General features: G+C 42.8%; 1 protein-coding gene across 2 annotated transcripts in view; it reads left to right on the top strand.

Annotated features, from left to right (window-relative positions):
* Positions 1-385: 385 nt before the first annotated feature.
* ACVR1B (activin A receptor type 1B) overlaps positions 386-18,408 on the top strand; it is a 38,634-nt gene continuing 20,611 nt past the window's right edge. For both annotated transcript variants that reach the window (XM_081898739.1, XM_081898738.1), the window contains exons 1-2: positions 386-523; positions 17,848-18,087. In XM_081898739.1, the coding sequence (XP_081754865.1) occupies positions 424-523; positions 17,848-18,087 (340 nt within the window). In that variant the 5' untranslated portion in view covers positions 386-423. The remainder of the gene's footprint in view (positions 524-17,847; positions 18,088-18,408) is intronic.

Here is an 18,408-nt window from a genome sequence, read left to right as displayed (position 1 = left end):
AAAACAAATAGTGTGCGCGCGCCGCAAAACCATGCGATCGATTATGCGAGGTGGGGCTTACCTGTTCTGCCCCCCCCCCAATATTTTATTCAAGCTGCAGCCCACAAACAGACTCGCTCCCCTTTGTCTCCCTCCGCCTTTCCCGTCGGCGGACCCTTTCCCTCTCCCACTCCCCTCTCCTTTAACAAAGGGCCGCTTCCCCTTTAAGCCCCTCGCCGCCTCTCTCGCCCTATCTCCGCGCACTCTCGCGCGCGCATGCGCACACCCCGCCCTCCCCTGGCTGCTGAGGCGCCGCCGCCGCTGCTGCTGCTGCTGCCGCTCTGGTGTCTGCCTTGTCTCGCGCCGCCGCCTGCTCTCGCGCCTCTCTCGCCCCGCGCGAGCTGTCGCCGGTTGCGCCTCAGCTCCTGTCGCGAGGCCGTCGCCATGGCGGGCGGTCCGGCTCGCCGCCCGCGGCCCGTGGGGCCCAAGACGCTGCGGGTGCTGCTCGTCCTACTGGTTTTCGGGGGCCACCGCGGGGCCCAAGGTAAGAAGGGAGGAGGAGGAAGAGGAAGAAGAAGAAGTAAGGGACCTCATCCAACATGGCGGCGGCGGCTTCAGCTCGGGGTGGGGCGTGTAAATATTGGGGCGAAAGAGGGGAGAGCGGAGGCGTCGCGGAGTTGGGGAGGAAGGGTCTCTTGGGTGGAGAGGCGGGGTCCCCATCCCTGAGGGGTGGGGATCTGTCTGTGTGTGAGAGAGAAATCCACCGAGAAATCCACTCAAGCTGTCAGATTATAGGGAGGGGGCTCTGCGGACCCTCCATAGAGGATCAAAAGCCTTTGATCCTTCGCTCCCAGCAGCCGTGGGGCGCGAGGGTTGGGGGGCTGCTTGCTGAGGAGCTGCCGTGCCTTAGCAGGGTTGGGGGTTGGGTTTGGGTTGCGAGGTGCAGGCAGAGGATTAGGGGTGGGATATGGGGTGGGAGGTCTGAAAAAATAAAAATAATTATAAAATAAAAATAATTGTGATGCATCTAGGGCAGGGCTGTGCGACTTCCAAGAGGCTGCGATCTACAAGCACCATAAAAACACTGGCAGGGATCTACCCAGCCCTGATCTAGGGGGACGGGTGGCTTGCATCGAAATCTGGAGCCCGATTCGTCAAGAGAGACAATGGCCAACTGGAGGAACACCTGATTTCCTCGAGGGGTGGAGGGAGGGTTGTGTTTCTTTTTAGGGGCCTTGCAGATCTGTGATGCCTTTCTCGTGTGTTGGGGGGGGGGCGTGTAATGGAGGTCACATGAACCCAATCCCTGTTCAGGCTCCTTGCTTCTGCCAACCCCTCTGCAGATCAGACTTGGCGAGGAATGATTTTTAAAAGCATGTTTTTAATCAATAGGCTGGCGTGATGGTTGTTAATTGTGTCAACAAGTATGTAAAACTCCAGAATTTTAACTTTTTTTTAAAAAGGAGGAGACACGGTATGAGACTTAAAGCCCACAGTGGAGTTCCAGTTCACCCCAAATAGCCCGCCTCTGAGAATGTTTTGGTTTCACCATGAAGTGTCCTCAGGCCTGATGACTCGGAGAGTCCCCTTTGCTGTCTTAACAAAGACATCATCAAATAAGGAGCCAGTCAAAAACCAGTTCCTTATTTGCAGACCTGTTTGTTAATGTATTGCAAAGGGAGGTGTGGGGCATCATCCTTGAGAAGGTCTTGTTTCTTAACAAAGCTTTTGATCAGGTAGGGCTAAGCGTTATATGCCACTAGTCTGTTTATATATTGATGCATCTCAGGACAACCCAGAGTTTTGTTCAAGAATAATGGTTGGTCAGCACTTGACCCTGAAAAGCCAATTCCTCTTTGAAATGTTGGAATGCGGTGTGAGTGATTTTTGCCACATGTAGAACCAATCAGCTTGTGATAAGATGGCCAGTTCTCAATCATTTCTTGTTATGAATCTCTTTGCTGACCTGGATATCCCAGGTCATGAACTGAGGGTACCTGAGGCAGCCACCTAGCTGAAACCAACCAGGTCTGGGTCAGTGCCTGGATGGGAGAGTTTCTGGGAGCCGTGTGTGTGCTGCTGTCTTGGATTCTGTGATGGGGAAAAACAGGATATAAATGTACTAAATAAATCATCAAGCTACTCAGTCAGTTTACTATATGGCAAAGTCAGCTTAGATATCATTGCCCTTCCCTTTGGGCACTTCCAGAAAGTCTTCTGGGTACAAGAATTTGTTGTGAATAAGGAACACATGTATCCAGATGGTTTCTTCTGCCAGATAGTTCATGTGGCAAGATATCTCAGTTTCTTGGAAGAGGTAGGACAGAGTCTGGCAATGCCTCATTCAGCTAATTGGAAATTTTGAATTTGGAGAACACTGGTAGCAAGATATTCCCCAGGCCATTTGCAGAGCTGGGTTTATTCTGGTACAAAGATATAAAATGGGTTTTTCAAAGGAGGATGTAAAAAAGATCAACATATAGGGATGGATGGCAGCATGTTACCTCTAAAGTATGAGTTTGCAGAGGGATAAATACAATCTTACCACTTTCCTGAATGATAATGTCCAAGGCTGTGTGGCTTAATTTCTTTTTTTAAAGGGGTGTATTGCCATGGTTTCTGAAGGTTGTGGTTTGCCATTGGAAAGAACACAGCTTTAAAGGGATTCTGCTATCAGGTGTTCCCATCAGTTTTATCTAAAGCCCTTCTCCCTTTTCTGATTAATTAACATTTGCTTTTAAGCATTCAACTCTGTGAACTCGCTTTCCCTTAAATTAAAGTTTTTTTAAAAGGATATGCTACAAGGTTCACATTACAGCCCAGTGTAGAGGAGAGCCGCAATTCTAAAACAATTCCATTATTAGAACTTAACAAATGAGCAATTTTTTGCTAACAAATAAGCTGCTAACAATAAAAAAAGAAAATCCAAAAAATGTCTGAACCAGACAGTAAGAACAGTAGAAAATGGCAGCATCAAAAATAACAGGAGATAAAAATCAGTCAGTCAGTCAGTCAGTCAGTCAGTCAGTCAATAGCATGCTTAATTTCACCCTAATGCTGCAGTCCTATGCACAGCTAAGCACATAGTAGCTCCACTGAACTCTTCACACCAGTATGCCAGTCCTAAGTAAACATGCCTAGGATTGGGCTACAAATCTCATTTGCTTCTTTCCAATAATTTTATATAGATAAGTTTTGTGTGTTGAGAAAAACTTAAAAATTATGAGAACATATAAAGTATGGGTGCTTGGATGTTCTGACTACTGTACATGATGCAGGAGCTAACAAATGAGAATCCAATGAAATTGACAGTAATAATATTGCTTCATAGGATTGTTGTGATATTTTGGTCTTTTTAATCCTTCATCTCTTAGTTTAGTTCTCAGTTCATTTGTTCCAGCTTTGGGTTGTTCAAACCAATTTTTTAAAATATCCAGATTGCCAGCATAAGGTGAAACTAGATTTCAGAAGAGGTAGTGGGTGCTTATCTAACTGTTAAATGTGAAATTATTAGGGAGCAGATTAACTTTGTATGGTGAAGCCTGAGCCTCTCCATTCACGTCACACTTCACTCTGCTCTGAAAAGTTCTTATTGGTTTCCTTCAGATTCATGTCTGTTGAAAAAATAAATAGGAATGGGGAAATTGACTTCCATAGTCTTTGATGCTTTGTTTTGGTTGACAGCAATTGTTTTCAGCAAATGCTGCAATGTATGTTTTCACTAATAGTATTCCTCAGTGAGGTGTGTATGCAGCATGGTTTTATGGGCAAGGAAAAATGTGCAAATAAAAACGGATGTTTGTGAAAAGGTGTGTGCAAGGAACCAGTTTTGCCAAGTGGCAAGAGAAAGGGTGGGTGAAAGCCAATTTTAAAAGGATAATAGTAAATAGCATGAACTGCTTGAAGCTTAACTGTGGTAATTGGTGTCTCTTTAAGCAACCATAACATGCTTTCTGTGCTTTGCTAATAAGGTTCATTTTCAGTAGCTTTCACTTGTGCTGTATATGTATTTTTACATAAGAATAAAATAGCCTCCTAATTACTTTGTATGGAAACATAATTCAGCTTGCTGTTTCCGTAGCTTCTGAGCATGCAGTGTCCTGTACGATTAATAAACCTACATGTTTAGAAGCTTAGTTGTTACTTGAAAGTAAAAAGTTGTGGATTCCTTTGCTGATATTTCTCAGAGCAAGGATTTATTTAGTTCAGAAGAGAACATAATTTATATTTTATTACTTTCCAAGAAAGATACCACTTAATTGGAAATTGGGTGCACTGTCCAAAAAAACCGTCCTTGAACTTCTTTTCACACATCTTGGCCAGAACCCTGAGATTTTCCTCCCACTTTTGGCTATCTGGTTTGATACCCCAATCTGCATGCTGCTGTGGAAACTGCACTTGTAAATGGCCTCAAGTAAAACTTTAGCCCTATGGTCAAATAAGCAGTTTAAAGGGTGTCCACGAGTAAGATTATTTCCTTTTACACTATTATCCAGAGTGCTTCTCTGCAGTTGCATTCCAGAAGTGCAGACCATAAGGAGATAATTTCTCTTAAGGCGAGCTTTCACTTAATAGTAAGGGCATAACATAAACAAATTAAAGTGGAGAGTTAGCAGCTCAAGGCCCCTCTGCTAAGCCTTTAAAGCAATATTGTATATATAATTTAAGTATTTGAATCAAAGCCTCAAAACCAATCTTAGTTGCTATACGTGTTCTTACCGAATTGACCATTTATGAATAAACCCAGAGTACTATGGAGCCAATGTGGACTTGCTCAATATTCAAATTAAAATGAGGTTTTTAAAAGGTGCATAATTCTTGAGGAAAGAATAGTTCATAAATCACTCTGTGTGTGTTAGTGCATTCCTATAGTGTTATTTTAAACACTGTAAAGTGAAATAACTTGCCTGTTCATAAGCTACTGTCTTACCCAATGCCAATTTCTGCTGCATTCATTGGATAGAATTTTCTTCCCAATCCCTTTGATCTTTTACTCCATACAGATATTTGGTGTTGAATATGTTTGTCTAGGAAATATCTCACTTAATGATTCCAATAATAACCACTTCTAAAAAACAAATCTGTTTGGGGCAGCTTAACATTATCTTGTGTGTACACATTTTAAAATTGTGTCATTTAGCAGGACTTAGGAAGCAACAGCAAGAGATGCTGCAGATTTGTTGTTAGTTGAGATAAAACATTGGGGCCAACCTACATGTTGCATAATTTTCCTCTGCAACTGTAAGCAACAGAAAGATGGGTGGGAAAGAAAGGTTTAAGCCTTTCCACTCTTAAAAGACTGTTCTCCACTTGCTACTTCCTTCTCCCAACTAATCTTAAAAATATGTGTCTGTTTCTCTGTGTCGTTTGACTCCTACAAGGCTCAGAGCAAAGAGTCCTAATTCTTTGGCTATCAGTTGGCACTCTGGTGCAATAAAAAATAGGCCACACATAAACAAGCATTCTTGGTCTGGGATGCTGAACGAGGAGTGGTTTCTTAGCTTCTTGGAATATTTGACCTTAGATGATTGATGTGACATACCAATCTTATAGGATCTATTCGGCCGGGGGGACGGGACACACTAAACATTGCAGTTATTGTAAATTCTTGCAGTTTCTATCCTAAATTCCTATTTTTGTGATTGCTGCCAAGCAATCAGGAAATATTGCATTAGATCAGGTGTGTTAGTTGCCAGTGAGTTCACGGACCCAGTTTGGAGTGTTGTTTGCCTACCAGACTGCTCTCCATTGAGACCTGCTTTTGAGGCCCTGCTTGTAGGCCCACCTCTTGAGAGTAATCAAGTTGGCAAGCATGCGGGAGAAGGCTTTCTTGGTGGCCTGCATTTGTGGAACTCTGTTCCAACCTGAAGATCAGATAAGCCCCATTCCTAGCAGTTTTAAAGCAGACTTTGAAAACATGCAGAAATTTGTGGCGCTGATTTATTCTGATGATACTGTATTTATGGTCTTACTGGACTGTTTCTGTTTCATTGTGCTGGCCGCTTTATTATTATTGGTTGTATTAAAGTTTTAAATTCTGTTTTTATGTTTATATATGTATGTTTCTGCATTGTGAGGAAAAGTTTTCTTACCTCTTCACTCTTAGCAGTCCTGCCAACAAAAAGAAAGGAGCCACTGCTTCCTAAATTTGAAGAGAAACAGAACTGTAGCATATTTTTTGGACATGGAAAGCTTGTGCAGATCAGTGTTAGAAACTCTCATAATCTAGGTGCCAAATGGCTCCTTAAACCAGGGGTACAGTTGCCAAAACTGAATGCCTAGTTGCCATTTTGGGGGCAGACGGCTCAAAAGTTTTATTTTTCAATACAACTTTTTGGTTCCTGAAATTCATTCTGATTGTGCAAATAAAATATAATAGATAAAATTCTACAGGGTGTGTTGCTAGTGTAAAAATAGTCAAGACCCAAGAATCCCTAGGTATGCACCTCCAGATGGTGGAGATGTCAGACTCCATCCTGGCACCCAGGCATCTTCACTTGGTTGCAAGTTACCAACAAAGGTAAAGGGACCCCTGACCATTAGGTCCAGTCGTGACCGACTCTGGGGTTGGTGTGCTCATCTCACTTTACAGGCCAAGGGAGCCGGCGTACAGCTTCCGGGTCATGTGGCCAGCATGACTAAGCCGCTTCTGATGAACCAGAACAGCGCACGAAAACGCTGTTTACCTTCCCACTGGAGCGGTACCTATTTATCTACTTGCACGTTGACGTGCTTTCAAACTGCTAGGTTGGCAGGAGCAGGGACCGAGCAATGGGAGCTCACCCCGTCACGGGGATTCAAACCGCCGACCTTCTGATCGGCAGGTCCTAGGCTCTGTGGTTTAACCCACAGCACCACCTGCGTCCCAAGTTACCAGTAGCCAGGTGCAAAATGTACTTGGCGTATGGTGAATTTTGAATGCTGGTGCAGATATTCAACTAAACACATGAAGGCTCAAACTGCAGATGAGGACAAGGGCAGAACTGCAAGCCCCACCCCAGTGATTTGAGCCCATAGGACCTCTGCACATTTAGTGTGAAAGTCAGAAGGGGATTTCTAAGAGCAGTTTCCAAAATCGGAGCCCTTGCCTCAGTTTGTATTGATTATAACAGTGTTAAGAGAGCTTTGGATTCAAGTACCTAAAGTCCACTTCCTCCTACCCTCTGAAAATAGATTGGTAGTTACCAGGAATAGGCTATGTGTATTATTTTTCCAATTATGGTGGCTCATATTTGGAATGTCTTCCCCAGAGAAGCTCACTTGACACCAACCTTGATAAAAAGGTAAAGGGACCCCTGACCATTAGGTCCAGTCGTGGCCAACTCTGGGGTTGCGGCGCTCATCTCGCTTTATTGGCCGAGGGAGCTGGCGTACAGCTTCCGGGTCATGTGTCCAGTATGACTAAGCTGCTTCTGGCAAACCAGAGCAGCGCACGGAAACACCATTTGCCTTCCCGCCAGAGTGGTACCTATTTATCTACTTGCACTTTGACGTGCTTTCGAACTGCTAGGTTGGCAGGAGCAGGGACCTAGCAACGGGAGCTCACCCCATCGCAGGGATTCGAACTGCCAACCTTCTGATTGGCAAGTCCTAGGCTCTGTGGTTTAAGCCACAGCGCCAACCGCGAACCTTGCAACCTTGATGCAGAGGTCTAAATACTCCAAATAAATACCGGTAATAATAATTTGCCCAGGTATTCAATCATGGTTTTGAGGCCAGTCTTAGCCATTCTGTTTAAATGCTATTAATATGCTATGAACGTTGTTTCTGATATTTTATTGCAGTTCTGTGTTGCTCTTTTGCTATTTTACTACTATTTACTATTTTAAAACTATATGAATCCCTGATAGTTTTCTACCAAAGGGTAGTTTATATATTCACCAAGTATGTCTTCATTTTGAAAAGCTCCCTTCAGTGCAGATTGATTGAGTTTGAAGATGCCCCAAGGTGGAATTCAGTGCAGTGCTATGTGGGATATGTGTACTGTTGCACTAGTGGACTTGGTTCCACACACGCAACAACTTAGTTGAATCCCACCTTTTATTTGATCTACAGCTTGCTTTGTGGCAGAAGCAAAGTTGAGCTGGGTCTTCTGTCCCTCACTGAACTTGTGTCTTTGCAAGATGTATGTTAGGTCTGATGAAATCAGTGTCAGCTACTTCACTTCAGCAGAAATGCATACTCTATAGATCTCTTGAGCAAGAACAAAGCTTTTATTCGGAGGCTCTGAAGCTTAGCTAGGCTTGTTTAAACAGCGTCTTTTGGGGCTGTGTCTGTCTTGGAGCAGAATGTCAGACACAGACATGCCAAACAGACAGAAATACAATTCCCACCAAGCTTGTGTTACACCTTTCTTTCAGTGCATCTTTAGACATTTTATCACAGATGTAGATAAAGATCACATGAACCTTATTGTGTCCAACCCAGGAATTTTGTTTTAATTAAGTGGATTATATGTTCCACTTTATAAATGGTGTCTCTACCCTGCTTCCAAGTTAACTGCTAGAAAAAGTCTGGTCTGAATTTTGCTTTTGTTCAATTATTTCTTTTATTGAGCTTGCCCAAACATTCCCAGCTGCACTTTCCATCATTCTGTTAAAAGAACCTGCCACTGGCCTCTTAAGTACCTGTTGGATTCTGAGCATGCAACATTCTCCAAGGTGAAATAATTGTAATAATACCAACTTTTCTTTTGCTTTTATTGACACGGGGAGAATTTTTTCCCTGTCGCTAGTCAAAACTTGAAGTGCCAGAACTGCACAAGTTGCTTTCTAATCCCTCTCTCTCTGTCTCTCTCTCTCTCTCTGTCTCTCTCTCTCTCTCTGTCTCTCTCTCTCTCTCTGTCTCTCTCTCTCTCTCTCTCTCTCTCCCCCCCCCCCCCCATGTTTCCTTCTGCTTTGGGGTGTTAAGGCTGATGTACCTGTTTCATGTGAAATCACCAACCTTGGCAAACAGGGCTGCATTATCAAGGTGTTGCAGACAAGCAAGGATTTCATAGTATTTTTTTTTATTTCATAAAAAATACGGTTTATAAAGAGAATGACAAAGTGTATCACAATTTAAAATAAAACAGTACCGAAGGCCGATTAAGGTACCTTTAAACCCCAGAGTAGACTTATCCAAAATATGGACAGCTATGCAAACCCTTCTGCTAGTTGGTACCTCTTACTTGAGGTATATTCACTCCCCATTCTCCCCCCCCCCTTCTAAAATATTAAATCACTTATAAGGTTAGTTGCCAAACACAACCTTAGAGCATATTGAAGAGGAATTGCAGAAGGCCTTTAAGCCGTTCCTATCCACCTGCAGTAAACATTGGCAAGTAAAACACTACCTCTGGCAAAGAAGCTTTTGTAAATTGGAGGAGAGTCGGTTCAGTGCGGTTGATGGACAAGTGATTTAACACAGGCAAGCAAGTTGGTGTATATTTTTGTTGGTTAGAAATATAAGGGACTTGGGAGCCCTTTTCCAACAAGGAAACTTTATTGCAGTGAACAATTGGGCTGGAAAATAAGCTCAACCACTTATGTAAGAAAAATTTGACGTACAGTATTTGATTTAGAGGATATCCTGCCCAGTCCCAAGTGAAGACTGGGGAAAAGCTTCACATTTTTGCATTTTGTACTAAAACATCTAAGTCCTGGCCTTTGGTGTATTTAAGACAAGGGTGGGGAACGTCTAGCTTATATGACAAATGAGGTCCTCCAGACCACCTAATTTGACGCACAAGACCATTTTTGGCCAATTATATCAACCCATCACTCTCCGGTTATCATATGATTCAGGTTTGAACAAAAATGATTAAGAACTTAGAAAAAAATCAAACAAGTCGAAGGGTTTTTTGTGACTCTGTGTATGTGTGTATTCATTCCAACATTATCAAACGAATGATAACAGTTTGCATCATGTTTTTAAGATAAATAGGAATAACACATTCTTGAAAGCAAGAGAGAGAAAACCAAGGCACTGTAGTATGAAATGAGATCTCATAAGTTTATCATCTGTATTGTTTGGGTAACTTCTTTGTTTTGTAAATAGTGGCTACAGCCTTGAAAATTTGTATTTGCATTTTGTAGTTTTGATTTGCAGGACAGGTAAACCCACGACTGCCAAGGAACAATTGGGATGTCACAGCTTAGAGTGCACTCCCAATTATTTATTTGCAACAAGGCGTGAATTCAGTGCTGTTAAAATTCAGCACCAAATGCAAGTCCTGTTGATTTCCAGTAGAATCAGATTGGCAAGTGGGAGGACAAAAGTGTTTTCCCACCTTTGGAAGAAGATTGGAAGAAATTTAAAGTATATCTTAAGAACTGTTGTAAAATTGAAGAGTGCTAAAATGTCAAGGGAAAAGAAAATATTGAATTATAGCTACAATTGATTAAGTATGAGAAGAAGCTAAAAAAGAAAATAAGTAATTAGACAATTGGTGTGAGGAGTTGTTGAAAAAATCTCAAAATAGGGGTGCAGAAAAGGGGAGGTAAGGGGAAGTCAGGGATGTAAGGTTTATGAAAATGAGGTTTGAAATTATACATGTTTATATGTTTTGTTTGTTTATGTATGGTGTCTTGTTTTGTTTTTAAATCTGTGTTGAAAATACCAATAAAAATTATATATAAAAAAACAAAAGTGTTTTCCCACCTTAATATAAGAATATATTCTCTTCTCTACCTGGTGTATCTGTTCCTCATTTTTATTCTTGCTTTCCTAAGTCTATCATCCTTATAGTAGCTCTGGGAAAAGGAAGTATGTGTCTCGGGTTTGTTTATATATCATTCTCCCAGATAATTTGTAAAACCTCCTTCAATATTACTAATTATCAGATGACTCAGTAATATATAAGAAAATTAGCTACCTATAGCACATCACTGGCTTTCAAAGATAACAATTGCAGTTTTTAATTTGTGGTATTTCTGTTTGTATGGCTATTTTGTACAGCAGTATGAAAAGCTAGCGTTTCCTCTCCAAACTAGTGCAGTTTCTAATATGGGAGTGCTGTGCCCACACAGGTGCTGTTGTAGACAACACAAGATACACACAAATACTAATTCGAAGCCTTTTTTCATGTAAACTGGTTTCAGTAAACCAGTTACTACAGATTACATTCAGATGGTACCCAACATTGACAGATGTTTCTGTACATTCATGCATATAACAGAATAGACACAGTTAAAACCAAACATTCAGCGGAATCCAGCCAATGGGCATTCAGGGTGCTGTACATGCTTAGCATGGATGGTCTAGACGTTTTGTGTCAGAGAACAGGACATGTTTGTATCATCTATTTAGTATGCCAAGCAGAGCCAGGACTTTAACAGGCATTAACCCATTAAGAAGACTTGCTACAAGTCTAGTAGTGCACTGATTACATGGCAGAAGTGTTGGACAAGTCACTGTCGTAGCTTAAAGCTACTTCACAGAGTTATTGGATCTACAAAATGAGATGATAACATTTTTGTCATCTTGCACTCCTTTCAAGGGGAGAATACAAGCAGGCTCCCAAAGGTTGTATTCTTAAAATAGAAAGCCCTGATATTGACAATCCAGAAACATAGACTCTGGATTGCTTGTTTTCATGCATCTGATGGTCTTTTAAAGCCTATGTTAGTCACTTTAAGGTGTATAAGTAACAACATGGGCTGAACTGCATGTATTCTTCAAGAGCAGAAATAAACCAAATGGAATTGCTCTTAATGGTGGTCGTTTTGCCATTACAAAAAATAAAAAAGACCTCTGCTTTCTTTCTACACCCCACTGCTTGGAATTTAAAATTGTGTTTGCACTTGCTGGATGCTCAGGAAGAGAGAACTAGAAAATTGCCCCTTTATTTCTTATCTCTTCAATTTAATCTTGTCTCCAACTTGCACCGTACCAACAATAATTTGTTAGACTTTCATTTGTTATCAGAATCAAAGTCACTTAATGGCTCTGTAGTAAAGGAAGTGTACTCAAAAACCCGTTGTTTCTCTTAACTAAAATTAGGAGTGAAAGTTTCTACTGTTGCCTTGCATAGCTGCATTCTCAGAGTTTTTGAGAAGGCAGCACAGCTGCTGCCAAAAACTGATTAACCTAAAGACCATCAACAGTCTCAACCTTAATTGAGTTGTTTGAATTTTCATATTAAAATGAGGTCTCCCCTTCAAAATAATTCAAATGCATGGTATCTCTCTCCATCTTGGAACAGCAGAGTCTTTTTGTCTTCAATTTCCTTTTTCCAATCCCAAAATAGAAAGGATATTTGCCTGTGCCAGACAGCAGGGCTGAAGTACTAATCTATGTTTATCTCTTGTGAACTACTATTGAAAACTTTATTTTTAACTTCTTCTGTTAGTTTGTAACTGATTCTTCTTAATAGCTTACCTTCCATAACTCTTACTTTAGCCCAGTCAAAAACCTACTCAGGTGGGATCTTCATTACCTTGTAATGCAGCCCCTGTCTTGCAGCTTACTGGTCCTGTTTGAGAGGGAAACTCAGAAAGCCGCATCCAGTTGAAACTGCAAGGTGAAGATGCGAGACCTTAATGTACCGTATTTTTCGCTCTATAGGACACATTTTTGCCCTCCAAAAATTAAGGGGAAATGTGTGTGCGCCCTATAGAGCAAATGCACGCTGCGCGGCTAAGCCCAAAGCCAGAACAGGGAGACGGAGCGCTGCGGAGCGCTCCGTCTCGCTCTTCTAGCTTGGGGTTACCTGCGCAAAGCCTCTGCAGGGCAGCGGGGTGCCTTCACCCCACTGCCCTGCAGAGGCTAGAAAGGCTGTCCCCGAAGCCAGAACAGCAAGACGGAGCGCTGTGGAGTGCTCCATCTCGCTGTCCTAGCTTGGGGATGGCTGCGCAAAGCCTCCGCAGGGGCCCTGCGGAGGCTCCAAAGGCTGTCCCTGAAGCCTTTGGAGCACAGCAGGAACTTGCGCTGCGTTCCAAAGGCTTCAAGGATCTTTGAGGCTGGTGGTGGGGAAAAGCAGTGCTTCCCCCCACCGCCAGCCCCACAAGCTTGGGGGGCAGCGGGAAGGCGGCTTGCCGCCTTTGCGCTGCTCCCCGACCTGGTCTTTGAGGCTGGTGGTGGGAGAAAGCAGCGCTTCCCCCCGCCAGCCCCAAAGAGCAGGTCAAAAGGAACCTGAAGCCTCTGGAGCCCAGAGGGAACTCCCACCGCGCTCCAGAGGCTTCGGGTTGCCTTCACTGAAGCCTGGAGAGCAAGAGGGGTCAGTGCACACCGACCCCTCTTGCTCTCCAGGCTTCCAAGGTAGCTGCCTGAAGCCTCTGGAGGCTTTGGGTGAATGCGTCTTGAACGCACCTTGTTTTAGAGGGGGAGAACAAGAAAAATTTATTTTTTCCTGTTCTCCCCCTCCTATGGTCTGGTGCGTTCTATAGAGCGAAAAATACAGTAATTAGAAGGTTGGTATTTAGCCAGTCCCCCCCCCCCCCCGGGAGTCACAAAGTTCACCAAGACTATAGATGTCATTCTCTGCCTGTCAGGCCAGTGTGCTAGGCTAGAGCTTTCACTGTGGTGCTGATACAGAAGACTTTCTGCGTACACATCATCACTTTCTGCAACATCTTGGATATTTCCTTAGAACCACCGTTCCAGGGCTTGACCTGGGCCTGACCCTGCTTAGGTTGTCAGATGTATTCATTGCCTCTGAAGGGTATTCTGAACTGACTTGACAGTGTGATAACATCTTCCCAAGGATTGGAGGAGTTTGTTGTTAAGAGCGGGCAATAGTTAATCACAGAGCTTTTCCTTTCTCCCTTTTAAAAGTTGCAACCAACTTTTTGCCTTGAACTCCACACTGCAGGTACGTACATGCTCTTTATCCCCTCTGGGGAAACAGGATCTGATGACAGCTGTAGAAAGTATGGCGTGCTCATTACGTGCACCCACCCTTCTCCTTGACATTATTATATTCATCCTTGCTGTTTCGGGATTTGGCTGCATTTTCTTTTCCAGCCACCTTGAGAGAAGAACAGCTTTTGCTTGGAGGCTTGAGATGCAAAAATTGGCAGCTGCCTTGCATTTGAATAAAGGGTAGAATGCAGTCTTTATCCCATAGTGTAGCAAGTGGCTGTTGCTTCATAGAAAACAAGTGGCATCATGTACCTGCGAGATTCAGGATGGAATTATGTGCATTCTTGGCAAATGTGTGTTCTCAAACTTGCTTTTTCTGATATATGAATGCAAGGTGAGAACATTTATAAGGGAGAAATGTTGGGCGGGAGGCTGTAATTCATTCTGTGTGTCCCTGTTCTTTGTAAATCCTCTACCCCCTGAAATCCGTAAGTCAGGGTTGTTTCCTGTTTTAAGGGAATAACTGATCAAGAAATCCTGGAGTGCATTTGCACAAGAGAACAGGATGGGGGGAAGGGGGGCTTCCAATTCCCATCTGGAAATTCCCATTCCCTTTTCTATCTTTCCCTTGCAGCATGAGTCTGCTCTCACATGAGGTTTAACAATAGCATTTATTATATACACTTATATGGCGGAAGACCCACTGAACATAATGGGACTTACCGTATTTTTCGCTCTATAAGACGCACCAGACCATAAGACACACCTAGTTTTTGGGGAAGGAAAATAAGAAAAAAAAAATCTGAATTCCAGAAGCCAGAACAGCAAGAGGGATCACTGCGCAGTGAAAGCAGCGATCCCTTTTGCTGTTCCTGGCTTCTGGGATAGCTGCGCAACCTGCATTTGCTCCATAAGACGCACACACATTTCCCCTTACTTTTTAGGAGAGAAAAAGTGAGTCTTATAGAGCAAAAAATGCAGTACTTTGAGTAGGACTGCCCTGTAAAATTGTTCAGAGCATTTTTCTCATTGTCACAGTTGAGAAACCATAACCGAATCGTCCAAGCCATAGTTTGGAGTAGTAAGGAGGTAGCATGAGGACATGCAGTCCCTTTTCTTGCATGCCAGTTCCATCTTCAGTTTGATTTTCTTCCAGCCACAGTTTGCTGTGACATTGAATCAGGTAAGCAGGGTAGCACTAATTTCTAAAATCATGGTTTGAAGTAAGTGTATTTGAAGTAGTTTGGAAGTTAGCAGCTGTAGTTTGTCTAATTCCTATGTCACAGCTGGAGAAAAGCTGTGAATGGAGAGAGGGATTGGGATGTGAGGAGGAAGGAAGAGAGTGGAAGCCTGTGCCACATCGCCATCCTTCAAAACCATTGTTTGGAGGATTATCTAAATTCATCTGTGATCTCAGCAATCCTTAATACAACTCTGCAATGTGGGTCCCTACTGTACTTTGCTGAAGAAAGCTGAGAGAGTGTGGCTTGCCCTAGGCTGCCGGGGGAGTTTGTGGTACAGTTTATGTTGAAAGTCTATATCCAGATGTCAGAAGCAACTTATTAATTTATTTATAAAATGTATTCATGTACAGCTGTATCAAAAAAATCGCAGCAGTCTACAGCAATATAAAAACACATAAAACCAAATGAGAACACCATAAAAGGTTAAAGCAAAAAGAAATTAAAAACAAACATCAGTAGACCATTGTGGGGGATGCAATCTTAATTTCCCAGCAGAACAGAAAAGTTTTCAGCAGGAATTGAAAAGTTGGCACAGAAGGCGCTCTCTGAATCTCTAATGGTAGGGTATGGGGCTGATGACACGAAAGGCTTGATTTCTCACTGTTGTCAAACAAGCCTCACCAGCTCAGGAGTGACCAAAGACACTCCTGCAGATGATCTCGGTGATCAAGATGGAATATAAGGGTTCTGGAGATCCCTGAGGTATCCTGGAACCATCTTGTTCAGGGTTTTGTAAATCAGTACAAGAACCTTGAACCTGGCTCGGTAGCAGATGGGCAGTCAGTGCAGCTGTTTTAACAATGGTGTCACACGTTCTTGACCAGAAACTCACATCAGCAGTCTGGCTGCAGCATTCTGCAGCAGCTGAAGCTTCTGAACCAAGGGCAGCCCCACATAGAGCGCATTACAGTAATCTAGCCACAAGGCTACAGTGGTCAGTCTATCCCTGTCCAGGAATGGCCGTAGTTGGCAAACTGGATGAAACTGGTCAAAGCCACAGAATAAATTTGGGCCTCAAATGACAAAAGTGTATCCAAGCCGTGCACTTGCTCCTTCAGAGGGAGTGCAACCCCATCCAGAATGGGTAGCTCGCCAATTTTCCAAACATGGAAACCACCTTCCTAAAGAGCCGCTACCTTTCCAGGATTTAAACACAGTTTATTGGCCCTCATCCTGTCCACCAAGACAGTGTTCCAAAGCTTTCACAGCCTCTCCCGAGTCAGATGTTATGGAGAAGCAGAACTGCATGTCATCAGCATACTGGCAATACCTCGCTCCAGAACTCCTAATGACCACACCCCATGGCTTCATATAGATATTAAATACCACTGGGGAAGAATTGTACCCTGCAGAACCCCATAGCATAAATGCCATGGGGCTGAGGAACACTCACCCAGTGCTTTTCTCTGGACATGACCTTGAATACAGTTGCACCTCGGCTCCCAAATGCCTTGGGAGTCAAACGTTCCAGCTCCCAAATGGTCGAAAACTGGAAGTGAGTGTTCTGGTTTTTGAACTTTTTCGGGAAGCTAAATGTTCGGCACAGCTTCCGCCATTGTTTCCAGCACGCCTGCACAATCGGGAACCAATCGGAAGCCGCGCCTTGGTTTCCGAACTTTTCAGAAGTCGAATGGACTTCTGGAACAGATTCCGTTCGACTTCCGAGTTATGTCTGTATATTAATGTAACAACTGTGATATACTTATTGGGATCTCACACTTAACTGTTTGCAGTTACTGCCACAATCCTTTTTGAGTTGACTTAACCAAAGTGGTGCAGGCTGACCTGCCACTGTGTGTCCTCAGTTGATGTTTTTGGTTTCTCTGGACTTCCCCACCTCAACTGCTTTGCCATGCTAACAGTATATTGGAGTTATTTTAAAAAATTGTTCTAGAGAATGAATTGCGGCTTCAGATAACTTCTTGGTACTGTACTAAAGCTTATTGATGGCTTTAAAGTTTCCCAATAACAGGCAGGATGCTGGGTCTTTCACTGCAGATAGCAGTTTGAATCGTGCCTTTGTCATTGATATTCAACCCAGCTGTTCAGTATCTTACAGGAAATGAACCTGTCCTTTTCAGGGGTGGATAGTGGGGGGTGGGGGTGGTGTTTTGTTTAATGAGAGGTGTTTTGCATGGTAATACATTGATCATATATATATATATATAGAGAGAGAGAGAGAGAGAGAGAGAGAGAGAGAGTGTCTAGTTGAAATTCTCAACAAAGGGCCCGTATCTCAGCAGATTTGCTTCTCTTGCACTTAAAGATCCTCTGGCGGAGCAGAAACAAATTAGCTGAAAAGAATGCCTTGATAGTCAGTGTCCAGCATTGGATATTATGAAGCACTGATATTTATTTAAAAATATCTTTCTAAATGCTTTATTTTGCAGTTGGCTGATTGAGGTAGCTAAGCCCACATACATTTTCAGTAGTTCATACATGTATTGGGAAAGTGCGTCAGTTTGAGAGATTCTGCAAACTGAATTTACTGAAGAGTCCTTAAGTATGGGAGTGTTTTCTATAAAGAGTAGCTATGAGTGAGAGGCTTGTCTTATTCCTGGTGGCAATATAGAATTATAGGAACTAGGAACTGAATGAGTCATTCTTTTATGGATTTTAGCAGATGGGAAATCTGAGAACATAACAGTAAATGTTGGACATGTAGTCTTGGCCTATTTGTGTTCAAAACGTTCTGTAATGTTACTGGTCCTGCTTTAAAGCCAGGTTCATCTTGGTGAAACTTTGGAGCAATCTGGAGTCCCATCTCAGGGTAGTGGGACCACAAGTTGTGCTTCGGCTGGGAGTTTGCTAACAAGAGCGTTCTTTTTCTGTGTCTCTTCAGCTTTATTGTGTGAGTGCAACGAATGCAACCAAGGTAACACTACATGTGAAACAGATGGAGCCTGCATGGTCTCAATAACAAATGTGAATGGACTGATGCATCATGTCCGAACCTGTATCCCTAAAGCCAAGCTGATACCTGCTGGAAAACCCTTCTTCTGCCTGAGTTCAGAAGATGTGCGCAATACACACTGCTGCTATGAAGACTACTGTAACAAAATTGATCCTCTGGTACCCAGTGGTAAGTAAGCTGAAGGGAAGAGTGCAGTGTGTGGGTCTCTTAAAATACAATTTTTGAAACATCTGATTTTATTCTTGGTGCTGTGCTTGCTAAATCCAGCACCAGTATTTCTCTTTTTTGTTTTATAATACCAAAAGGATCATGGGAGTATTTTATTTTTTACTTATTTGGGTGTGTATTTTTTAATTGCTAATATTTATTGACCACTCTTCAGACATGGCTGTCAGAGCACAACATCCATTTCCCATATAAGAGGATGAGAAAACCATTCTTTTTTTCACAACTCTCACTTTCACCCCCCCTTTGGAAGTTGGGCTGGAT

This window comes from Podarcis melisellensis (genome assembly GCF_964234715.1).
Source record: "Podarcis melisellensis genome assembly, chromosome: 2".
NCBI lineage: Eukaryota > Metazoa > Chordata > Lepidosauria > Squamata > Lacertidae > Podarcis > Podarcis melisellensis.
Note: the sequence above shows the minus strand (reverse complement) of the source record. Positions and strands in the feature narration are given on the sequence as shown.